The following is a 21,944-nucleotide window of genomic DNA, read 5'->3' on the forward strand; positions in this document are numbered from 1 at the left end:
GCGGGTGATGTCATAGGTTGTCATGGCAGCGCCGCTCATCACGGGAGGGGTTATTCGGGACAAACGCTTCCTTCGCTGGGTCGGAGAAACGCTGGAGTTCCGCTGACTTCTCAATAAGGATCCCGAGGTATCCAACCTGAATATCTAAATCAATACAGTGACAACAAAGGAATGTGACATCTAACCCTAATGAATACATTAATTAAGCACTAATACACGACAGGGTGTGTGTTATCATGAAGTAATATCAATACGCTGTGGGTGCGTTGTGAGGCACTAGACGAAGTGGAGTTCTTCAACCGCCCAGGAAGTGGTGATATCTCATGATAACACACAGACCCCGGAGTGTATTATTGCTATTATTAAATGGGTCTGTGAGTGTGTTGTTATTGGTAAATGAAGAAAACTTTAATCATTATTTTAATAATTTATTTGTGTCACCTTCCACTGAGAGAAGTAGTTCCACAGTAATTAAGATGGTTAGATTAACAATTAAACATTTGATTTCAAACTGCTTTGTATAATATTTTCTTTTTCAGGGCTTCGATAATAGTTTCTTGTTTAGGCTTGTAGATATTGAACTGGATCATTGTTTCACATGTATGTCTGGTTTTGTCCAGTAGATGGCGCTGCTGCTGTTGTGATGTTTAGACACATGTTCGGAACATTTTACATACCTTAGTGAAAAGAATATTTATCAGAAATGATTGTGTCTCTCTCTCTCTCTCACATTCCCACTCCTGCTCTCGCTCTCTTCTTCAAAATGTCCGCCCAGCAAGCTAAAACTCTCACCTTCCCGCTGCAACCAGCCAGCCAATCGGAGCGCCCCTCTTGTCCCCCACCCCCCCCTACTCATTAAATGTCAATGTTGTAGACAGTGCGTGTGAGAATCAAATTATTAGGCTACAACTGATTATAATTATTTATTTATTAGCAGGGATTATTAACCCCCCTCCGGTGAGTTTTAGCGCAGCCTTTCAATAAATAAAAAACGAATAGTGCTTCAATAATGGTTCTCGGTGTGTGTCGGTGTGTGTGTCGGTCACTTCAAGTCATACAAAGAGCATTTCAAGTGGAGCAATAAAGTGGAGCGAAGCGATCAAAAAAAGGCGCCAAGTTAGAAGCAAGAATTGCGTGAATCTTGGGCCCCAGCACCTTTCCAAGTGTGCCTATTTGCTTGATGCTTGACAAGGTTGGCCTAATTGCTTCTCCTAACTTGGGCTTTTGGGTTTGATATCACCCCTTTAAACGGCTGTTCCGTCTTTCTAACTTGTTTTTTTACATTGACAATAGATTATAGATACGAAGTGGACCTCACAGTGCTGTTCACTGCAGATGAGTGAGTGTAAATACAGGGTTTACTGTAGATTGATCTCTAGATAGATCTGTATTATAGATACAAAGTGGAGCTCACAGTGCTGTTCACTGCAGATGAGTGTGTGTAAATACAGGGTTTACTGTAGATACAGATCTCTAGATAGATCTGTATTATAGATACAAAGTGGAGCTCAGACTGCTGTTCACTGCAGATGAGTGTGTGTAAATACAGGGTTTACTGTAGATACAGATCTCTAGATAGATCTGTATTATAGATACAAAGTGGAGCTCACAGTGCTGTTCACTGCAGATGAGTGTGTGTAAATACAGGGTTTACTGTAGATACAGATCTCTAGATAGATCTGTATTATAGATACAAAGTGGAGCTCAGAGTGCTGTTCACTGCAGATGAGTGTGTGTAAATACAGGGTTTACTGTAGATACAGATCTCTAGATAGATCTGTATTATAGATACAAAGTGGAGCTCACAGTGCTGTTCACTGCAGATGAGTGTGTGTAAATACAGGGTTTACTGTAGATACAGATCTCTAGATAGATCTGTATTATAGATACAAAGTGGAGCTCAGAGTGCTGTTCACTGCAGATGAGTGTGTGTAAATACAGGGTTTACTGTAGATACAGATCTCTAGATAGATCTGTATTATAGATACAAAGTGGAGCTCACAGTGCTGTTCACTGCAGATGAGTGTGTGTAAATACAGGGTTTACTGTAGATACAGATCTCTAGATAGATCTGTATTATAGATACAAAGTGGAGCTCACAGTGCTGTTCACTGCAGATGAGTGTGTGTAAATACAGGGTTTACTGTAGATACAGATCTCTAGATAGATCTGTATTATAGATACAAAGTGGAGCTCACAGTGCTGTTCACTGCAGATGAGTGTGTGTAAATACAGGGTTTACTGTAGATACAGATCTCTAGATAGATCTGTATTATAGATACAAAGTGGAGCTCACAGTGCTGTTCACTGCAGATGAGTGTGTGTAAATACAGGGTTTACTGTAGATTGATCTCTAGATAGATCTGTATTATAGATACAAAGTGGAGCTCACAGTGCTGTTCACTGCAGATGAGTGTGTGTATACAGGGTTTACTGTAGATTGATCTCTAGATAGATCTGTATTATAGATACAAAGTGGAGCTCACAGTGCTGTTCACTGCAGATGAGTGTGATTAAATACAGGGTTTACTGTAGATTGATCTCGAGATAGATCTGTATTATAGATACAAAGTGGAGCTCACAGTGCTGTTCACTGCAGATGAGTGTGTTTAAATACAGGGTTTACTGTAGATTGATCTCTAGATAGATCTGTATTATAGATACAAAGTGGAGCTCACAGTGCTGTTCACTGCAGATGAGTGTGTGTATACAGGGTTTACTGTAGATTGATCTCTAGATAGATCTGTATTATAGATACAAAGTGGAGCTCACAGTGCTGTTCACTGCAGATGAGTGTGTGTATACAGGGTTTACTGTAGATTGATCTCTAGATAGATCTGTATTATAGATACAAAGTGGAGCTCACAGTGCTGTTCATTGCAGAGGTCATCTCAAAAACAGAACACACTTCTCTTTTTTTGCTGGGAAGCAGTCAGCTCTGCTCTGCGTTCATTTCTGAGAAGGAAATACGTGTGTGTGGTTAGTGAGAGGAAGTGAAGGCAGGCAGGGTTTAAATTGAGCCTGAATACTGGCATGCAGCCCTGCACCCCCTGTTAAACTGACAAGAGGGGATTCTGAAAAGGGGAGATTGAGCTGAGCAGCTTGATACCAAACACGCCCTCAATCATCTTTAGATGACGAGGTCTGCTCTGCTCCTTAGAAAAGTTAACTGTAAAAGAAAACCATGGTAAGAACATGGCAAAATAAAGACAATTCTAGATAAGTTTCATTGTGTGATGATAAACTGATATATACACAGATTCATATAGAAAGGTAAAGCAGTAGACAAATATGTTTGATTTATTTTCTTTAGTTTAGTTTATTATTATTATTATTATTATTATTATTATTGTTGTGACTGACTTTTTGGGGTCGCAGCATCCCCTAGCAGGCACACACAGAATGATTTATTTTCATTCATTCATTAATTCATTCATTCATTTATTTATTCAGCTGGAATTAACAAAGATCTGTTGCAAAGCTGTGGTATGTGTGTGTGTATATATATATATATATATATATATATATATATATATATATATATATATATATATATATATATATATATATATATAATCACAGTGCCTTGCAAAAGTATTCAGACCCCTGACCAATTCTCTCATATTACTGAATTACAAATGGTACATTGAAATTTCGTTCTGTTTGATATTTTATTTTAAAACACTGAAACTCAATCAATTATTGTAAGGTGACATTGGTTTTATGCTGGGAAATATTTTTAAGAAAAATAAAAAACTGAAATATCTTGCTTGCATAAGTATTCAACCCCCACACATTAATATTTGGTAGAGCCACCTTTGCTGCAATAACAGCTTTAAGTCTTTTGGGGTAAGTATGTACCAGCTTTGCACACAGTGTCGGAGTGATTTTGGCCCATTCTTCTTGGCAGATTTGCTCCAGGTTGTTCAGGTTGGTTAGACGATGCTTGTGGACCGCAATTTTCAAATAGTGCCACAGATTCTCAATGGGATTGAGGTCAGGACTTTGACTGGGCCACTGTAGGACATTCACCTTTTTGTTCTTGAGCCACACATAGCGCTTTGAGTTTTTGGCCAAAAAGCTCTATCTTGGTCTCATCTGACCACAAAACCTTTTCCCACATCGCATCTGGGTCACTCTCATGCTTTCTGGCAAACTCCAGACGTGCTTTCAGATGGTACTTTTTGAGTAACGGCTTCTTTCTTGCCACCCTCCCATACAGGCCAGTGTTATGCAGAGCTCTTGATATGGTTGACTGGTGCACCATTACTCCACTCCCAGCCACTGAACTCTGTAGCTCCTTCAAAGTGATTGTTGACCTCTCTGGGGCTTCTCTCACAAGTCTCCTTGTTTGAGCACTAAGTTTTTGGACGGCCATTTCTTGGCAGTGCCTGGGTGGTGTGATGCAGCTTCCACTTCCTGATTATTGATCCAACTGTGCTCACTGGGATATCCAAACACTTGGATATTATTTTGTACACTTTCCCTAATCTATGCATTTGTATTATTTTATCTCTAATTTCTGTAGACATTCCTATAAACTTGTACTGAACAATAACATTTGTACACAGGTAGATTTATACAGAACAATAGTGTCATTCCTATAGTTTTGTACTATGTGTGTGTGTGTGTGTGTGTGTGTGTTTGTGTGTGTGTGTGCATGTGCCTGTGTGCGTGTCAGCACTCTCTGTGTAGAGGAGTGTTTTAATTCCCTCAGTTGAACAGTGGTTTCACCAGACTAGTTTTTGAATAGTGTTCTTGTTTTCCAGCAGCCAGCTGGTTAACAGAAGTTTTAACTTCTTAAATATAATGAAGAAGTTGTTAGATTCGAAGTATAAAAATAAATATTCCCTGTAATGAGATCATGTAGCTCTGCTCTATCAGGTGACAGAATCAGAGGTTTAGATGTCTCTGCTCATTTAATAAAGAGGTATCATAGGAGGAGCCTGTATGTTTAAAGGTGTGAAGTTTCTACATTGAGCTCAGCTTTCTGAAAGTGTCTCCAGACAGAATGCAGGCTTGTGAACTCGCTGCACTGATATGTAAGTATTATTGCTGGTGCTTTATTAAACATGCTGCTGATTATCCATCTGGTTTGGGGACAGTTAGAGTGAAAGATTCCAGGTTTGTAGGGAAAAAAAACTGTTAGGTAGTGTCTTGTGGTAATTTTATATACAAATAAGCATAAAAGCAGTTAAATTAAACAGATTATTGTAAAACAAGGAGGCACATGGGCACACTATGAAGGTGAGCCTGTGCTTCATGGTAATGTCATGCTAAGTGTGTAGGAGTGTAGTAAAAGCTAGTCAAATAAAAGGGTGGTTGGTACCTGCATGGTAAAGCTATGACCAGACATGGTGAAGGACAAGGTGACTTGGTAAAGAATAATAAATGCATGTAGAAGCTTTGTAAGAATGATTGATTATTCAATTGCTATCTACGGTGGATTATAGGAACCTGAAAACATGCATGTCATTGGTGGAGAACGCAAGCAGACTTCGAAGTGATTGTTTGCTGTGAGACTGTGAGGGAGGCACGAGAGAAGGCCTCTAGCTGTGAAGCTGTGAGGGAGGCACGAGAGAAGGCCACTAGCTGTGAAGCTGTGAGGGAGGCACGAGAGAAGGCCACTAGCTGTGAAGCTGTGAGGGTGGCACGAGAGAAGGCCTCTAGCTGTGAAGCTGTGAGGGAGGCACGAGAGAAGGCCTCTAGCTGTGAAGCTGTGAGGGAGGCACGAGAGAAGGCCTCTAGCTGTGAAGCAGGGAGGGAGGCACGAGAGAAGGCCTCTAGCTGTGAAGCAGGGAGGGAGGCACGAGTGAAGGCCTCTAGCTGTGAAGCTGTGAGGGAGGCACGAGAGAAGGCCTCTAGCTGTGAAGCTGTGAGGGTGGCACGAGAGAAGGCCTCTAGCTGTGAAGCTGGGAGGGAGGCACGAGAGAAGGCCTCTAGCTGTGAAGCTGGGAGGGAGGCACGAGAGAAGGCCTCTAGCTGTGAAGCTGTGAGGGAGGCACGAGAGAAGGCCTCTAGCTGTGAAGCTGGGAGGGAGGCACGAGAGAAGGCCTCTAGCTGTGAAGCTGGGAGGGAGGCACGAGTGAAGGCCTCTAGCTGTGAAGCTGTGAGGGAGGCACGAGAGAAGGCCTCTAGCTGTGAAGCTGTGAGGGTGGCACGAGAGAAGGCCTCTAGCTGTGAAGCTGGGAGGGAGGCACGAGAGAAGGCCTCTAGCTGTGAAGCTGGGAGGGAGGCACGAGTGAAGGCCTCTAGCTGTGAAGCTGGGAGGGAGGCACGAGTGAAGGCCTCTAGCTGTGAAGCTGTGAGGGAGGCACGAGAGAAGGCCTCTAGCTGTGAAGCAGGGAGGGAGGCACGAGAGAAGGCCTCTAGCTGTGAAGCTGGGAGGGAGGCACGAGTGAAGGCCTCTAGCTGTGAAGCTGGGAGGGAGGCACGAGTGAAGGCCTCTAGCTGTGAAGCTGTGAGGGAGGCACGAGAGAAGGCCTCTAGCTGTGAAGCTGGGAGGGAGGCACGAGTGAAGGCCTCTAGCTGTGAAGCTGTGAGGGAGGCACGAGAGAAGGCCTCTAGCTGTGAAGCAGGGAGGGAGGCACGAGAGAAGGCCTCTAGCTGTGAAGCTGGGAGGGAGGCACGAGTGAAGGCCTCTAGCTGTGAAGCTGTGAGGGAGGCACGAGTGAAGGCCTCTAGCTGTGAAGCTGTGAGGGAGGCACGAGAGAAGGCCTCTAGCTGTGAAGCTGTGAGGGTGGCACAAGAGAAGGCTTCTAGCTGTGAAGCTGGGAGGGAGGCACGAGAGAAGGCCTCTAGCTGTGAAGCTGGGAGGGAGGCACGAGTGAAGGCCTCTAGCTGTGAAGCTGTGAGGGAGGCACGAGAGAAGGCCTCTAGCTGTGAAGCAGGGAGGGAGGCACGAGAGAAGGCCTCTAGCTGTGAAGCTGGGAGGGAGGCACGAGTGAAGGCCTCTAGCTGTGAAGCTGGGAGGGAGGCACGAGTGAAGGCCTCTAGCTGTGAAGCTGTGAGGGAGGCACGAGAGAAGGCCTCTAGCTGTGAAGCAGTGAAAGAACCCAGAGTGAGTCTGAAGAGAATGAGTATGAGAAGAAAGAAGAGTGCATGTGAGGGAGAGTGAGATGAAGACCTTGAAGTGAGGGGGCAGTAACTTTTTTATTATTTTGGAGTGAACCCTGGCCCTAGACAGGGATTCGCTGTCCTGTCAGTTTGTTTGGAATCCCATCTGGTCTCCCCGAGTCTTACTTCACTGACGATGCGAAGATCGTTACAGTACTTTAAACCCACCCCAACTACTGAGTAGCAGCACATTCCTACATTTTCATTGGAGACTCCGCTTGCAAGATTTAAAACTAGATTACAAGGAGGCTTGTTCGCGGGATTTAAAGCTCTATTACAGGTAAGATACGGAGGATTTAAAACAAGTGCAAATTATTATTTACTTTTTAGCAGATGCCCTTATCCAGGGCTACTTACAATTGTTACAAGATATCACATTATTTTTACATACAATTACATTATTTTTTTTTTTTACATACAATTCCCCATTTATACAGATGGGTTTTTACTGGAGCAATCTAGGTAAAGTACCTTGCTCAAGGGTACAGCAGCAGTGTCATCCACCAGGGATTGGACCCACAACCCTCCGGTCAAGAGTCCAGAGCCCTAACCACTACTCCACACTGCTGCCCTAAATTGTGGCGAAATGTAAAAAAAAGAAGGAAAAAAAAGCTTAGACCACATTTCATTGTGGAAGACAGCAAAGGAAAAAAGGTACAACTAAAGTGCGCAAGTACTGTTGAGTTACTACTATACATATTTTGATAAATAAAGTAACCAAAAACAGATGAAAGTAAAGACCGAAAAACAGAAGCCCTAATTATAATGTATGTACAGTGTGTATGTGTGACTCCTTGATTGATTACTTGATTACTTCATAAAAGCATAAGAATTTACAAACAGGGTTCCAGTGTATCAACACATGGAGAGGTAACCCATTCCATACCTCACCACTCTCTAGAGGGATTCTGCTTACAGCAGCCAGGTGGTTAACAGAAGTTTTAACTTCTTAAATATAATGAAGTTGTTTGATGTAAAAATAAATATTGCCTGAAATGAGATCACATGGCTAATGTTCTGTCAGATGACAAAAAAAGGCATTAGAAATAGATTTGTGGTCATTTAATAAATAGGCGTAGTGGGAGGGACCTGTATGTTTACAACTTCAAAACAGGGAAGTTTATACCCTGAGCTCAGCTTTCTGAAAGTGTCTCCAGACAGAATGCAGGCTTGTGAAGTCGCTGCACTGATATGTAAGTATTATTGCTGGTGCTTTATTAAACATGCTGCTGATTATCCATCTGGTTTGGGGACAGTTAGAGTGAAAGATTCTGGGTTTGAAGACTTGATCGTAATTCAAAATCTATATATTGTGAGGTGATGTCTTGTGATAATGTGTGTAAGCCAGGTAAATGTGAAACATACTCTATGCATGGTGAAGCAGGGACGCACATGGTAAAGCACAGGGAAGTGAGGAGCACTTTGTGTTTCATGGTAGTGTCATGGTAAAAGTGTAGTAAAGGGTAGAAAACCAAGCCAGTGTATGATAAATGAAATGTAAGTGTGGTACTGCATGGTCTATGGTAAAAGTATAGCCTAACACGATAAAGGGCAGGCAGGCATGCTAAAGAATAAAACACACATGAGTACAAGGATTCTGAGATTGCTAAATTGATTGCGACGTACGGTCGATTATAGGAACCTGAAAACCAGCGGCTTGTATTTCATTCATTCTATATATATATTCTATATTATATATATATATATTTAGTATTGTTTTATGTTCTGTATTTGACCTTGTTCTGCTTGATGAAAGAAGGTCTCTGTTCTCATCACACCCTCTGAATGCTGTCTGTCAAGGTCAGCGGTGATACAGTCAGCACAGCAGGGATAGCAGCTAGTCTCTGGTTTGAATGACAAGATGTAGAAATCAAACAACTGGATGCAGACTGATTACTCTGAATAAACTTCATGAACACACTGTGAACAAGTTACTGAACAAACAGCACCATCAGCACTAACACGTCTAGTCTACATATTTCTAATTACTAAAACTTTAATTTTACATTTTATTTGTTTACTAATAGATTTTCACACCTTCACGAACATTCATTCAGCTTCTAATTAAGAAAAAGTTGCCGGTACTTTCATTCTTTTACATGTTTTACATTTTTTAAGAGATAGATTCTTAAATACTCTCTAGAAAAATAGGTATCAAAAAGGGTTGTAATTAATATGCAGAATCATTAAATCGCGTATCCGTTACAACGGTATTGGAGTGTACAATTATAATTGTTTTGGTAATTTCAATAACTGCTACAACCAAAATTTATAGAGGTTAAAAGTTACTGTGACACTTCCAAACAGTGTCTTTACTGGGTTAATACTGTATAGAGGTTAACAGTGTCTTTACTGGGTTAATACTGTATAGAGGTTAACAGACACTGTGACACCTCCAAACAGTGTCTTTACTGGGTTAATACTGTATAGAGGTTAAAAGTTACTGTGACACCTCCAAACAGTGTCTTTACTGGGTTAATACTGTATAGAGGTTAACAGTGTCTTTACTGGGTTAATACTGTATAGAGGTTAACAGACACTGTGACACCTCCAAACAGTGTCTTTACTGGGTTAATACTGTATAGAGGTTAACACCATGTGTTACAATCTCGAAAATGTATTACAATGTTTGTTGTAATACATTTTAAAAAAAAAATTGTGAAAGTGAAATATGCAGCAAGAAGTGGTAAAAAAAAAAAAATCTACTTTTCCTTTCAGTATTTTTATTAGTTTATTAATCTCCGCAGCCATTATGCTCATTAATCAAATCAGAATGTAAATATTTCGTCTTTGGAGGAGCATGAACAATAAACACACGACTACCAGGTATCTATTAAAGGTTTCAAAACAAACATAACATGTGGTCAAGTAAAATGCATCACCAAAATATTCCACACGTACGGAAACCAAGTTCAGTTTTTATCATTTTATTTTATTGTACATATTTTTAAAAAAAAGTCAAAAACAGACGCTTCAGTGCATTCACACCTTTATCAGGGCATCAAAATATACACAAGAATCAACACAAATGTATACAATTACAGATCATTACACACACAACTGCTATAAACAAGAATCACACAAATATATACAATTACAGATCATTACACATGCATAACAACTGCTATAAACAAGAATCACACAAATATACACAATTACAGATCATTACACACGCATAACAACTGCTATAAACAAGAATCACACAAATATATACAATTACAGATCATTACACACGCATAACAACTGCTATAAACAAGAATCACACAAATATACACAATTACAGATCATTACACACACATAACAACTGCTATAAACAAGAAGCACACAAATATATACAATTACAGATCATTACACACACATAACAACTGCTATAAACAAGAATCACACAAATATATACAATTACAGATCATTACACGTACATAACAACTGCTATAAACAAGAATCACACAAACATATACAATTACAGATCATTACACATGCATAACAACTGCTATAAATGGACCCCAGTGTGGCAGTCTGGCTCGCAGTGGTGATGTGTGATGACGTCACGGACCAGGAAGTACAGAAACCAAACAACAGTGGATGGGCGGGTGAAGCTGAATGCTATTGCGTTCAGCGTATTTAATTAATCAAATAAACAAAAACAAAAGATTTAAACAATGAACAAAACACAAAACAAAAAAGCGCGATGGCCAAACAAATAGAAACAAGTATATTTGTTTAACTATAGCAATTGTTAATTTTATATGTTCTCGCGCTCGCTCTCTCCGCTCCCTGTACTCTCCTCTACACTCAACCCCGAGTGCAGAGAGCTGCAGGTTTATATACTCTGGCCGAGGGGTTAACTAGCTGTTAATTATCTTATTACCCCTCAGCCACAGTCTGCACGTGTTTGCTAAGGATGCATGACTGTCAGCTAGTTAAATAATCAGTAGCTGATCAGCCACGCATCCTCACAGGGTTTTTAAGTATAATAATAAAAGACGCGGCACTTTTATCCGCGCCGCAAACAAAAATACAAATAATAATACATAGGGGCGGGACACTCCGCCACACCCAGTTAGACAGATTTATACAAAAACACAAACGCATACAAAATGAACTTACAAAAATACAAATGAATAGAAAGGACAAAAACACACACTGCATAAAAAATTAAGTTGTAATTCTTCATAGATACTTAATCATAAAATTCATAAATAATCTCTGGGAATCGGACAGCTGTGATTATAGCACAAGCAAACATAACTTTGAGGTCTGTTTTTGTTAGGTATACAAAGATGTAAAGGGAATGCTCATGTGATCACAAGTTTCCTTGTACAGACAGTACACCATGAATTCAAACAAAGAGAAAGTCTGCAATGGTTTAATAAAAGTTGCTGTAAGTGCTGTAAACCATGCTTATCAGAATCTCAACAATGTAGCGAGTGCATTTGTGTTTGTAATTGAATCTGTGATTACAAATCAATTATCAGAAATATGGAACGCTTCATGAATTTGCGTGTCATCAATTATTCTAACTTTAAGTACCTGAAATATCCTTTTCTCTTCTTATATTTATATATTTTTTTTATATAATATGTACACACACACACACACATTTCCCATTAAAAATAATGCTAGTTGTTTCACGTTGCTGCCATTTCAGATCGGTATTTTTATGTAATAAGAAAATGAAACATTGTTTGTAAGGCATTTTTAATTACCTTCATAATTAAAGCACTAGAACAAAATGTCAGGGTCTTCAAAAACTTGTGATCACGGCAACTCGGGGTGAACTGTGCATGTGAGGTGTTGTGGGGGCGAGTCCATCACATATATCCAAACAGTAGAAACATTCAAAAAAACTAGAAATGAAAAAAAGAGAAAATTAAACAATAGATATGCACGTGTGTATGTTTAATTAGTTGTTTTTTAGAATACTATATAAAAAAACCTAAACCTAATTTGAATGCATTCCATTAACTCATTCTGTCTCATACGCATGGTTGTTTTGAGGCATATTAATGACATTTGTTATTATACATTTATGGGGGCTTGACACTGCCACTGGCTGCAGAGGCCCTTTTGAACTGGTCTAAACTGTAGATACAGCAGCTCACTGACACTTCCTGTTGAAATAAAGTGTTAAATCAAACCAATGCTTGACTTATTAGGGGCAAGCATTTATTTATTTCTTTTTTTTTACCAGTTTGTTGTCAGCACTCACTGTCATTTGCATGCTTGCAACTCAGAACCTTTTCTAAAGACTAATCTTGCTTCCGGTGTTACATTTTTATCTGTCCCATCCACAACTGTGGCTCAATGCAAAGTACCCCACAACAATATCTATATTGTTACAGCTAGTTCCCAGAAGGGGAAAAGACCATTCTCTCCAGTCAGTGTTTTTTTTTTCATTTCATTACCCAGTGATTGCAGGTCTCCTGTGTTTATGGCTTTCTGAAAGCTGAATGGAAAATCTGACTGAAATACTTTTTGTTTCTAGTTTTATGACATTGATTGCCAACATTTACCCTCCATGAACATTTATTCAGAGTAAAAGACTTGGTATTTTTGTTCAGTCTGTTTGATATTCATGAAACTGTTCTAGTAGGATGTACTAGCTGAGGAGGCATCAGTGCTGTAGGATGTACTAGCTGAGGAAGTGGTCAGTGATGTGAAAGCCATGCTTAGCGTGGGAGGGAGGAAGCACTGCAGTATGGGTCCAGTCCTGTGGTCTGCTATCTTTTAATGTCTTGTTTTTCACAGGTCTGTGTCCATGCTTGTCATTTCAATTGAAATGTTACAATTTCTGAGTACTGCTAGAAAACATTCCTAGTGTATTTACTGATTTATTTTTGTGATAATTGTTTTTATGAAAATAGAGCTTATGTTTTGCTTTGTCATGTACCACTCGACACACACCTCTATTGCAAAATAACAGAATCATTTCACCCTGATGGATCACAATTAATAGACTAATAGATAATCGTGCTGCCAGTGTAACAGGCAGTGTTGTGTGATGCACTGCCATTATGGATTCTGACCCCTGCTGGTGAGATGAGGTTCAAAGCTCTATAAGCACACATGCAGAGGAGCCTGGCTCTTTTACATAGGGGTTAAGATGCTCACCTGTGCTGTGTGTGGTCGACTGTGTGTGCCCAGCCTTCTCCCTGTTACACTTATCACACCCATTATTGAATTGAATTCACAACTCAAGTCTGCTTTCTTCTCTTCACTATGAACACTGGAATCAGTATGAATACTGAACTACAGCTACAGATCTGTCAGTTTCCTAAACCCCATGCGTGTGTCCAAGTTAATGAAGGATTATTATCATGTGACATTGTCTTGCTTTGTTTTTACTCTTCCCTCACCTTTACAATCATTCACAGGGTTCTTATTGAAATGACTCAAATCTTGTGTTTGTATTATTTGGTAAGTCTGTGTTAAGGTGCTTTGACGATGAGTTCAGGAGCTGCCTGTCATATACATATTTAATATATGCTAGATTAGACTGTCTTTATATTATTGTATACACCAGCACCAAGTAGTGCACAGCAGTGTGTTACTAACAAAACAAGAGAAGGAAACCTGATCAAAAGTGTCCGATCACTAGATGGCGCTGTCTCTTACTTCTCCCTGTGTTAGCACATGTTACATGTATGTATGGCAGGCACCTATAACTGATGAGCATGGTATAACAATGGTAAAAGCATTGGAAACAGCAACATGACTGTGGTGCTTTTATAAGGGTCTAGTCCCTGACTGTCTCTTTTGTGTTTTTCAGTGCTGACTGTAGTGAGCTGCTCCAGACAGTATGAAGGTAAGAGAACAGTTTACAATGTGAACACAGTTTAAAAACAGGATTTACAATTCATGGTTGAAAAGCATGAAGCTCGTTTCAGAAATGACACTTTTCATGTTAGGTGTGTGTGTTGAAAATAGGCTGTGGCAATGCAGTCACAAAGTGAAGAGACTGGTAAAGATTCTCATCCTGCTTCCTAATCATCTATATACAAAAAACACATTTCTAAAATCAGCTTTCTTTTTCTTCTGTCCACTATAACAATTTAACTTGGTTAAATAAAACAATGAATGACTCCAGCAAACACTGGCCATTACAGTGCCATACTGTGCTCCACCTAGAGGCTATGTGCGGTATTGCTGGAATGCTTTGAATGACAATATTACATTGGCTGACTGCTGACCAATTCAACTTCATAAGTGCTTCTTGATGAATACATCAATTTGAAACAACACAGTAATGAATGTAACTCAGTTTAAATGAGTAAGAACAATTGTGAGGGTTTCCACTGACCAGACAGGCAGTGATTCTCTCATGCTCTTTTGTAGAAGAGCTTGTATTGTCTCTAGTCTCATAGACTTCAGTTTGGAACATGCAGATATTTCAAAGACATCACGACAGATAATGTTTCTGCTGCTTCCTGTACTTCATGTGTTGTGGTTAGAACTCACATTGATGTAAAAAACAGGGGTGGAGCCAAACATTCCCATCACAATTAAAGAGGGACCTGTGATAATGCCAGTAAAGGGAATAAGAAGATGGCTTTAAAAACACTGGTTAGTATTCATTTGTTGTCTAATTCAGTCAGAATTGCACATTGAAATTCGGATTAACCGTGGTCTGTCATATTATATATTTCAAAAAAATGAATCCCTCTCACAGAGGAGTGAGTGCAGTGCTGCCTCCTGGTGGTGGCTTCATTGCAGAGTCACTTACAGTAGGACCTTGGTTTTACGTCCCATCATGAATATTTCATATATTTACAGAATGTAATCAGCATTTCTAACAATTTTTGTTTTTATACATTTATCAGTAATTTCACCATTCTAATGAAATGTCACATGCTGCACACTAACAGTATCTCTCTCTCTCTCTCTCTCTGCAGTAGAGATCCTAATTCTTTCATCTTCTCTGTTTCTCCAGAGCTGCCCCAGACTACACTCACCCTGGAGCCTCCATTCCCAGAGATATTCACCGGGGAGACAGTCACTCTGAGGTGTGGGGTTGAGGGGGGTTCTGCTGGCTGGAAATATCTCTGGTACAAAGACAGTGAGGACACTCCGGTGCTCCAGACTGCTGGCCGCAGTATAACTGGTGACAGCTACACAATCACTGCAGCTGCTGTATCTGACCAGGGCCAGTACTGCTGTCAAGGACAAAGAGGAGATCAGCCACTCTACTCACAGCTCAGTGATGAAGTGACAGTAACTGTGTCTGGTGAGTTTATTAACTCGGCTGCTACTGGAAATTGGACTAATTGCTGCCTGATTGACCACAGACCTCAACTTTATATGTTTGTGTTCAAGGCCATAATCATATTGAGAGATTCCTCATGAATTCCTTTCACTCAAAACACACAAGTAGAGCCTGCAATGGATCACACTGCTGCTATCCTACTGTATCACAAGTAGAGCCTGCAATGGGTCACACTGCTGCTATTCCTACTGTATCACAAGTAGAGCCTGCAATGGGTCACACTGCTGCTATTCCTACTGTATCACAAGTAGAGCCTGCAATGGGTCACACTGCTGCTATTCCTACTGTATCACAAGTAGAGCCTGCAATGGATCACACTGCTGCTATTCCTACTGTATCACTGAAGAGATGCTGCTGGGGGGCTGGAATCTCTCTCCTAACTGATTGTAGGGGAATGTGTCCTAATCCTATTCTATTCTCTGTTTCAGAGGGTCATCCTCTTGCTGTCCTGACCCTGCAGCCTGCCTGGGCACAGATATTCACAGGAGAGACAGTCACCCTGAGCTGTGAGGTGGAGGGGGGCTCTGCTGGCTGGAGGTTTAAACAGTACAGAGATGGACGTGAAGAGGCAGGGTGCAGTGATCAATACAGCAGTAGATATGGGGACAGCTGCACAATCAGTTACGCTCAGAATTCCCACAATGGAGTGTACTGGTGTGAGTCTGCATCAGGACAGGAGCGCAGTAATGCTATCAACTTAACTGTGTCATGTAAGTCATTTACATTCTAGATAATATTCAGACCCTGTTGAATAATCCTGCACTCGGATTGGCTGAGAGGTATTGTAAGCTACTGATCGGCTTGCTGATTTGAGTAAAACTGTCTCTGGATCTCCAGTCAGTATGAATCGTTGCTGCTCACATTGCTGTTTTAAAGTAACAGCTGGGGAAATAGGCATATTGAAATAGGCTTCAAATGACTGAATAGCAAACCTAGGACTATATAAATTGAGAAAACAGAAAACAAAGTGACAGACCATGTTGCAGGATTTAATTTTCATGTTCCATATGAGCTCCTGCAAAGTGACAGACCCTGTTACAGGATTTGACTTTCCTTTGGGTTTCAAAGAGCCTTAGATAATGTAAATCAAGGGGTTTCTCCACTTGGGAAAACTAGTTTTCTCCACCCTGTAGGAAGTTGAACAGCTCATAATAGGGAGTCATACATTCTAACATGATGAGATAAAAAAAGCATTACAAACATGTTTGTGTGTAAAACTGCAGACTCCTCAATCCTGACCCGTCTCTCAGCCCTGCTGATCTGAACTCTTTCTGTCTTTTCAGATCAATGGGTGATCCTACAGACTCCTCAATCCTGACCCGTCTCTCGGCCCTGCTGATCTGAACTCTTTCTGTCTTTTCAGATCAATGGGTGATCCTGCAGACTCCTCAATCCTGACCCGTCTCTCAGCCCTGCTGATCTGAACTCTTTCTGTCTTTTCAGATCAATGGGTGATCCTACAGACTCCTCAATCCTGACCGTCTCTCAGCCCTGCTGATCTGAACTATTTCTATCTTTTCAGATCAATGGGTGATCCTGCAGACTCCTCAATCCTGACCCGTCTCTCAGCCCTGCTGATCTGAACTCTTTCTGTCTTTTCAGATCAATGGGTGATCCTGCAGACTCCTCAATCCTGACCCGTCTCTCAGCCCTGCTGATCTGAACTCTTTCTGTCTTTTCAGATCAATGGGTGATCCTGCAGACTCCTCAATCCTGACCCGTCTCTCAGCCCTGCTGATCTGAACTCTTTCTGTCTTTTCAGATCAATGGGTGATCCTGCAGACTCCTCAATCCTGACCCGTCTCTCAGCCCTGCTGATCTGAACTCGTTCTGTCTTTTCAGATCAATGGGTGATCCTGCAGACTCCTCAATCCTGACCCGTCTCTCAGCCCTGCTGATCTGAACTCTTTCTGTCTTTTCAGATAAACGAGTGAGCCTGCAGACTCCCCCCCAGCCTGTGTTTGAGGGAGACACTCTGACTCTGAGGTGTCTTATCCGTGATGGTTATAAAGCTACCAGGGTTATATATTATAAAGATAATAAAGAGTTACAGTCCCAGGCTGACACAGAGCTGAGTGTGGATCGTGTTTCAAAGAGTGACGAGGGGTCCTACAAGTGCACAGCGCAGTGGAGCTCCTCCACTTACTCTGGTGACTCTGCAGAGGTGCGGGTGACAGTGAGAGGTAGGTTCAATCTAACAGAGAGAGTCCTCACCCCCTTCTCTGTCTGTAATGCCTCACAGATACATTCACACTGGAGTCTATTCCAGCTGTGTTAATGTGAATCTGCAGAGGTGCGGGTGTCAGTGAGAGGTAGGTTCATTCTAACAGAGAGAGTCCTCACCCCCTTCTCTGTCTGTAATGTCTCACAGATACATTCACACTGGAGTCTATTCCAGCTGTGTTAATGTGACTCTGCAGAGGTGCGGGTGTCAGTGAGAGGTACGTTCCTTCTAACAGAGAGAGTCCTCACCCCCTTCTCTGTCTGTAATGTCTCACAGATACATTCACACTGGAGTCTATTCCAGCTGTGTTAATGTGACTCTGCAGAGGTGCGGGTGTCAGTGAGAGGTAGGTTCATTCTAACAGAGAGAATCCTCACCCCCTTCTCTGTCTGTAATGTCTCACAGATACATTCACACTGGTGTCTATTCCAGCTGTGTTAATGTTCTCAACACAACTCAGGTGCTGAAGTAACGGGTCCTTGCAAAGTTTTCTGATATGAAAGCTCTTCCTGGTCTGAGTAACTCTCATACTCTGAGTAGTGTAGAAGCTGTAATAAAGCAGAAATAGGCTGTACCAAAGAGTGCTTATTAAACTTTGCAAGTCCTAACTACTCAACTGGACGGCTAAGCGGTTTACAGGCAACAAAACACCTGTACTATACAAGCATTAAACACAGTGCCTTCTCTTCAGGTTCCCACACAGGTCTCTCTCCCCAGGCCTTAGCCTTCACACAGACAAGAGACCCACCTTTTGACCTGCTTATATACAACTGCCTTACCTGCAGACAGGTGTCCCTAATTACATAATAAACCAGTGAACCCCTTGAACCCACCTTCCCCAGTGTGCAGGGCCTCTGCCTGTCACAGTTGTCATGAGTTATGATTGAACCCCTTGAACCCGTCTTCCCCAGTGTGCAGGGCCTCTGCCTGTCACAGTTGTCATGAGTTATGATTGAACCCCTTGAACCCGCCTTCCCCAGTGTGCAGGGTCTCTGCCTGTCACAGTTGTCATGAGTTATGATTGAACCCCTTGAACCCGCCTTCCCCAGTGTGCAGGGTCTCTGCCTGTCACAGTTGTCATGAGTTATGATTGAACCCCTTGAACCCGCCTTCCCCAGTGTGCAGGGCCTCTGCCTGTCACAGCTATCATTAGTTATGCTCAAGCCTTTAGAATGTATATTGCCATTGCAAACTGTATCTTTAATCATGTGTAACCCCTCCCTAGACAGGGGGGTACAGATTGGATATAAGAAATTGGTCCTATACATTATTACACTGCAGATTATACCACAGAAGAGATTCTGCCCAAATGAAATAGTTTTAAATAGAGTACATACATGTTCACTTTACTGTGACACACACACAGTATGAAACAGAATAGCCAAGAAAGACACAGATACTAAACATGTAAGTCATGTGAGTTATATTATTATATTAAAAATCAAAGCAGTAGCAAAGTATCATTCAGAGTGATAATGAGTCATAACTATAAACGTCACACAGGAGCAGCAAAACAGTGAATCAGAACCATTGACATGTCAGTAAAAACACAGTGATATGCTGCTGGAGTGCCTTCAATACAATCACAGATTAGATTCACCTGCTTTATTAGGAGGGTGTGGCAAAGAGGCATGCGGTCAAGGGAATTGCAAGCTGTGCGCTCCAGCACTACCTCTGTCTCTCTAAGGAGCCTCTATACTCCAGCACTGCCTCTGTCTCTCTAAGGAGCCTCTATACTCCAGCACTGCCTCTGTCTCTCTAAGGAGCCTCTATACTCCAGCACTGCCTCTGTCTCTCTAAGGAGCCTCTATACTCCAGCACTGCCTCTGTCTCTCTAAGGAGCAGGGGGCTCTGGGGGAATCCCACTCTATGGAAGACACTGGTTCTGATTTGATTTGAATATCTTGGTCAGACAGCTTCACAATCACTAACCTGTCTTCATGTCATCTTTTCGTAGCTCTGTTCTCCAGGATGACTCTGACAGCATCTCCAGGAGCCACAGTGAAGGAGGGAGAGGCTCTTAACCTGACCTGTGAGGCAGCAGTGAACAAAACCCCCCGCCCTGAACTCCACTACACCATTGTGAGAGACGGGGAGCCTGTGACTAACAGCACTGACTCTGCACTGTACAGCATAGCCAGCACTGAGAAGAGCCACACTGGGAGCTACACGTGTGCTGTGGAGTCACAGGGAGTGAAGAAGAGCAGCCAGGAGCTACACATTGAAGTGCAAAGTAAGATTACAAACCCGTCCTAAATGACTGTCCTTGATTGAAAGTGATCTCACAGTAAAATAGGTCATATTGTGATCCCATTATATTCCCATTCCCTGAAGAAACAGAATAAACAGACCACTGAATTACCTGCAATTACAACACAATGGATTGAATGATTATTACAATCCACTTCCGAAATGCAATCACTAAATTGATATTTCTTTGTAAATGTGAACCCATTATATTCCTGTGTGAAGAGATAAAGCCTAAACAGACTGCAGAATTACCAGCAATTACAACACAATGGATTGGGAACAAATACTGCACAGTACAGACACTGTTTTTATACTTTGCCAATTCAGTGGTGTATATTTCCCACTAATGTTTTAGCTTCATGCATGGCTTTGATTACATTTTAAACAATCATTCTTTTCTGCTTTTTGACAATCAATCAAATGAAACCTCATTGATTCCCTGACTGTGTATCTTATAAAATGATGGTTGAAATAAAATGCAGTTACAGCAGACAGCCATTCGAGTGACAGAGTGGCTGAAGGCTGTTCCTATAGAGCGAGTGTGAGCAGGGTAATGTTCTTGAATCCCTATCAGCTCAGTCAAGGTGTATGGAAGTCACTCGCACACACTCATACTGTACCTTCCTTCCCCCAGCGTCCTGGCACAGCGCTGTTGCTATTGGCTACAGAGTGAGCTTCACTCTGATTCATTTCATTGTGTTTACTCTGCTGCTCCTTCAATACTGCAGGATCCAAGGTGAGACTCCCAGTCAGTGCACACATTTCACCTGGCCTGTCACAGCACACATGCAGGCTTCTTCTTAAACAGCACAGCCCAGTCTTAGGGATAGTTCATTAAGAATCATTATTTCATCATTAAACATGCACAGCTCATTTACAAAATACACATTTTGCAAGTTTGTATTTATTTTTGTTAAGAAACAAACTGAACAGTCTGTATATATTTTTCCAGGTTCCCTGTGTCTCGCTGGTGGTAAGTCAAGGTAAGTCAGTATTATCCAGTATGTGTACAGACAGGGGGCAGCACTCGCTATCTCTACCTGTCATCATCCTTTACAGCACTGAAAATGGAGATGGAAACTTTCTGATTAGCTCTTTAAGAATCCCTCTTGCAAACTCTTAACAGTACCCTTCACTTAGACCTGTGTCCTAAGATGCTATACGGGGTTAATTTGGCTTTTTGGTTTCCAGATGATAAAGATCTAAAGCTTTGACATATTTGACTCATAATCTTTATTCTTTGATTCTTCAATCTAGAGTATTAATAATAACCCTTTGTCAGTAATGTCACAAAGCTGCTGCCTCCACAGAGTGTCTTTACAGTTGATACACAGCTGCTCCTTACCCTGAAATGCACTCTGTGATTTCAATGGCACTTGATTACTCTGAAGCCTAGACGTGTCATCATCCTTTAAAGCTTCTGTTATTGCTGCAGTTAAACTCTGAGCCCTCCTTGTGTGTCTCTGACATCTGTCTCAGGAAAACCTCGGATCAGGATCAGGAGCAGTCAGCAGAGGGGATTGAGCTCTCCAGCCGTGTGCAGCACACTGGAGTGGAACTGGAATAGTGCTGCATTACCATAGACTGGAGTGGTACTGGAATAGCGCTGCATTACCAGAGACTGGAGTGGAACTGGAATAGCGCTGCATTACCATAGACTGGAGTGGAACTGGAATAGTGCTGCATTACCATAGACTGGAGTGGAACTGGAATAGAGCTGCATTACCAGAGACTGGAGTGGAACTGGAATAGTGCTGCATTACCATAGACTGGAGTGGAACTGGAATAGAGCTGCATTACCAGAGACTGGAGTGGAACTGGAATAGTGCTGCATTACCATAGACTGGAGTGGAACTGGAATAGCGCTGCATTACCATAGACTGGAGTGGAACTGGAATAGCGCTGCATTACCAGAGACTGGAGTGGAACTGGAATAGCGCTGCATTACCAGAGACTGGAGTGGAACTGGAATAGTGCTGCATTACCATAGACTGGAGTGGAACTGGAATAGTGCTGCATTACCATAGACTGGAGTGGAACTGGAATAGTGTTCCTTGTAAATTGATTAAACTCCTTGATTTATTAATTGAA

At 41.7% G+C, this 21,944-nt stretch overlaps 3 protein-coding genes across 3 annotated transcripts in view; 2 read left to right on the forward strand and 1 right to left on the reverse strand.

Annotated features, from left to right (window-relative positions):
* The window catches only part of LOC117965866 (butyrophilin subfamily 1 member A1-like), a 486,786-nt gene that overhangs the window by 208,471 nt on the left and 256,371 nt on the right, over positions 1-21,944 (forward strand). The window lies entirely within an intron of this gene.
* LOC117407797 (butyrophilin subfamily 1 member A1-like) overlaps positions 1-21,944 on the reverse strand; it is a 422,535-nt gene that overhangs the window by 165,180 nt on the left and 235,411 nt on the right. The window lies entirely within an intron of this gene.
* LOC117404821 (high affinity immunoglobulin gamma Fc receptor I-like) lies at positions 4,936-21,748 on the forward strand. Its single transcript, XM_059015815.1, has 9 exons — positions 4,936-5,042; positions 13,886-13,921; positions 15,047-15,340; positions 15,808-16,089; positions 17,302-17,562; positions 19,561-19,836; positions 20,488-20,589; positions 20,806-20,836; positions 21,333-21,748. Exons 1-9 carry the CDS (start codon positions 5,012-5,014, stop codon positions 21,418-21,420), a joined length of 1,401 nt encoding a protein of 466 aa, XP_058871798.1. The 5' UTR covers positions 4,936-5,011; the 3' UTR covers positions 21,421-21,748.

This window comes from Acipenser ruthenus, chromosome 51, assembly GCF_902713425.1.
Source record: "Acipenser ruthenus chromosome 51, fAciRut3.2 maternal haplotype, whole genome shotgun sequence".
NCBI lineage: Eukaryota > Metazoa > Chordata > Actinopteri > Acipenseriformes > Acipenseridae > Acipenser > Acipenser ruthenus.

What these genes read in the sequence shown, in the direction of transcription:
- LOC117404821 (XM_059015815.1), top strand. Translation starts at nt 5,012, where the DNA reads ATGCAGGCTTGTGAACTCGCTGCACTGATAT. An exon ending in TATCAACTTAACTGTGTCAT is followed by an intron (nt 16,090 to 17,301) that starts GTAAGTCATTTA and finishes CTGTCTTTTCAG; the next exon opens with ATAAACGAGTGAGCCTGCAG. An exon ending in GCTACACATTGAAGTGCAAA is followed by an intron (nt 19,837 to 20,487) that starts GTAAGATTACAA and finishes TCCTTCCCCCAG; the next exon opens with CGTCCTGGCACAGCGCTGTT.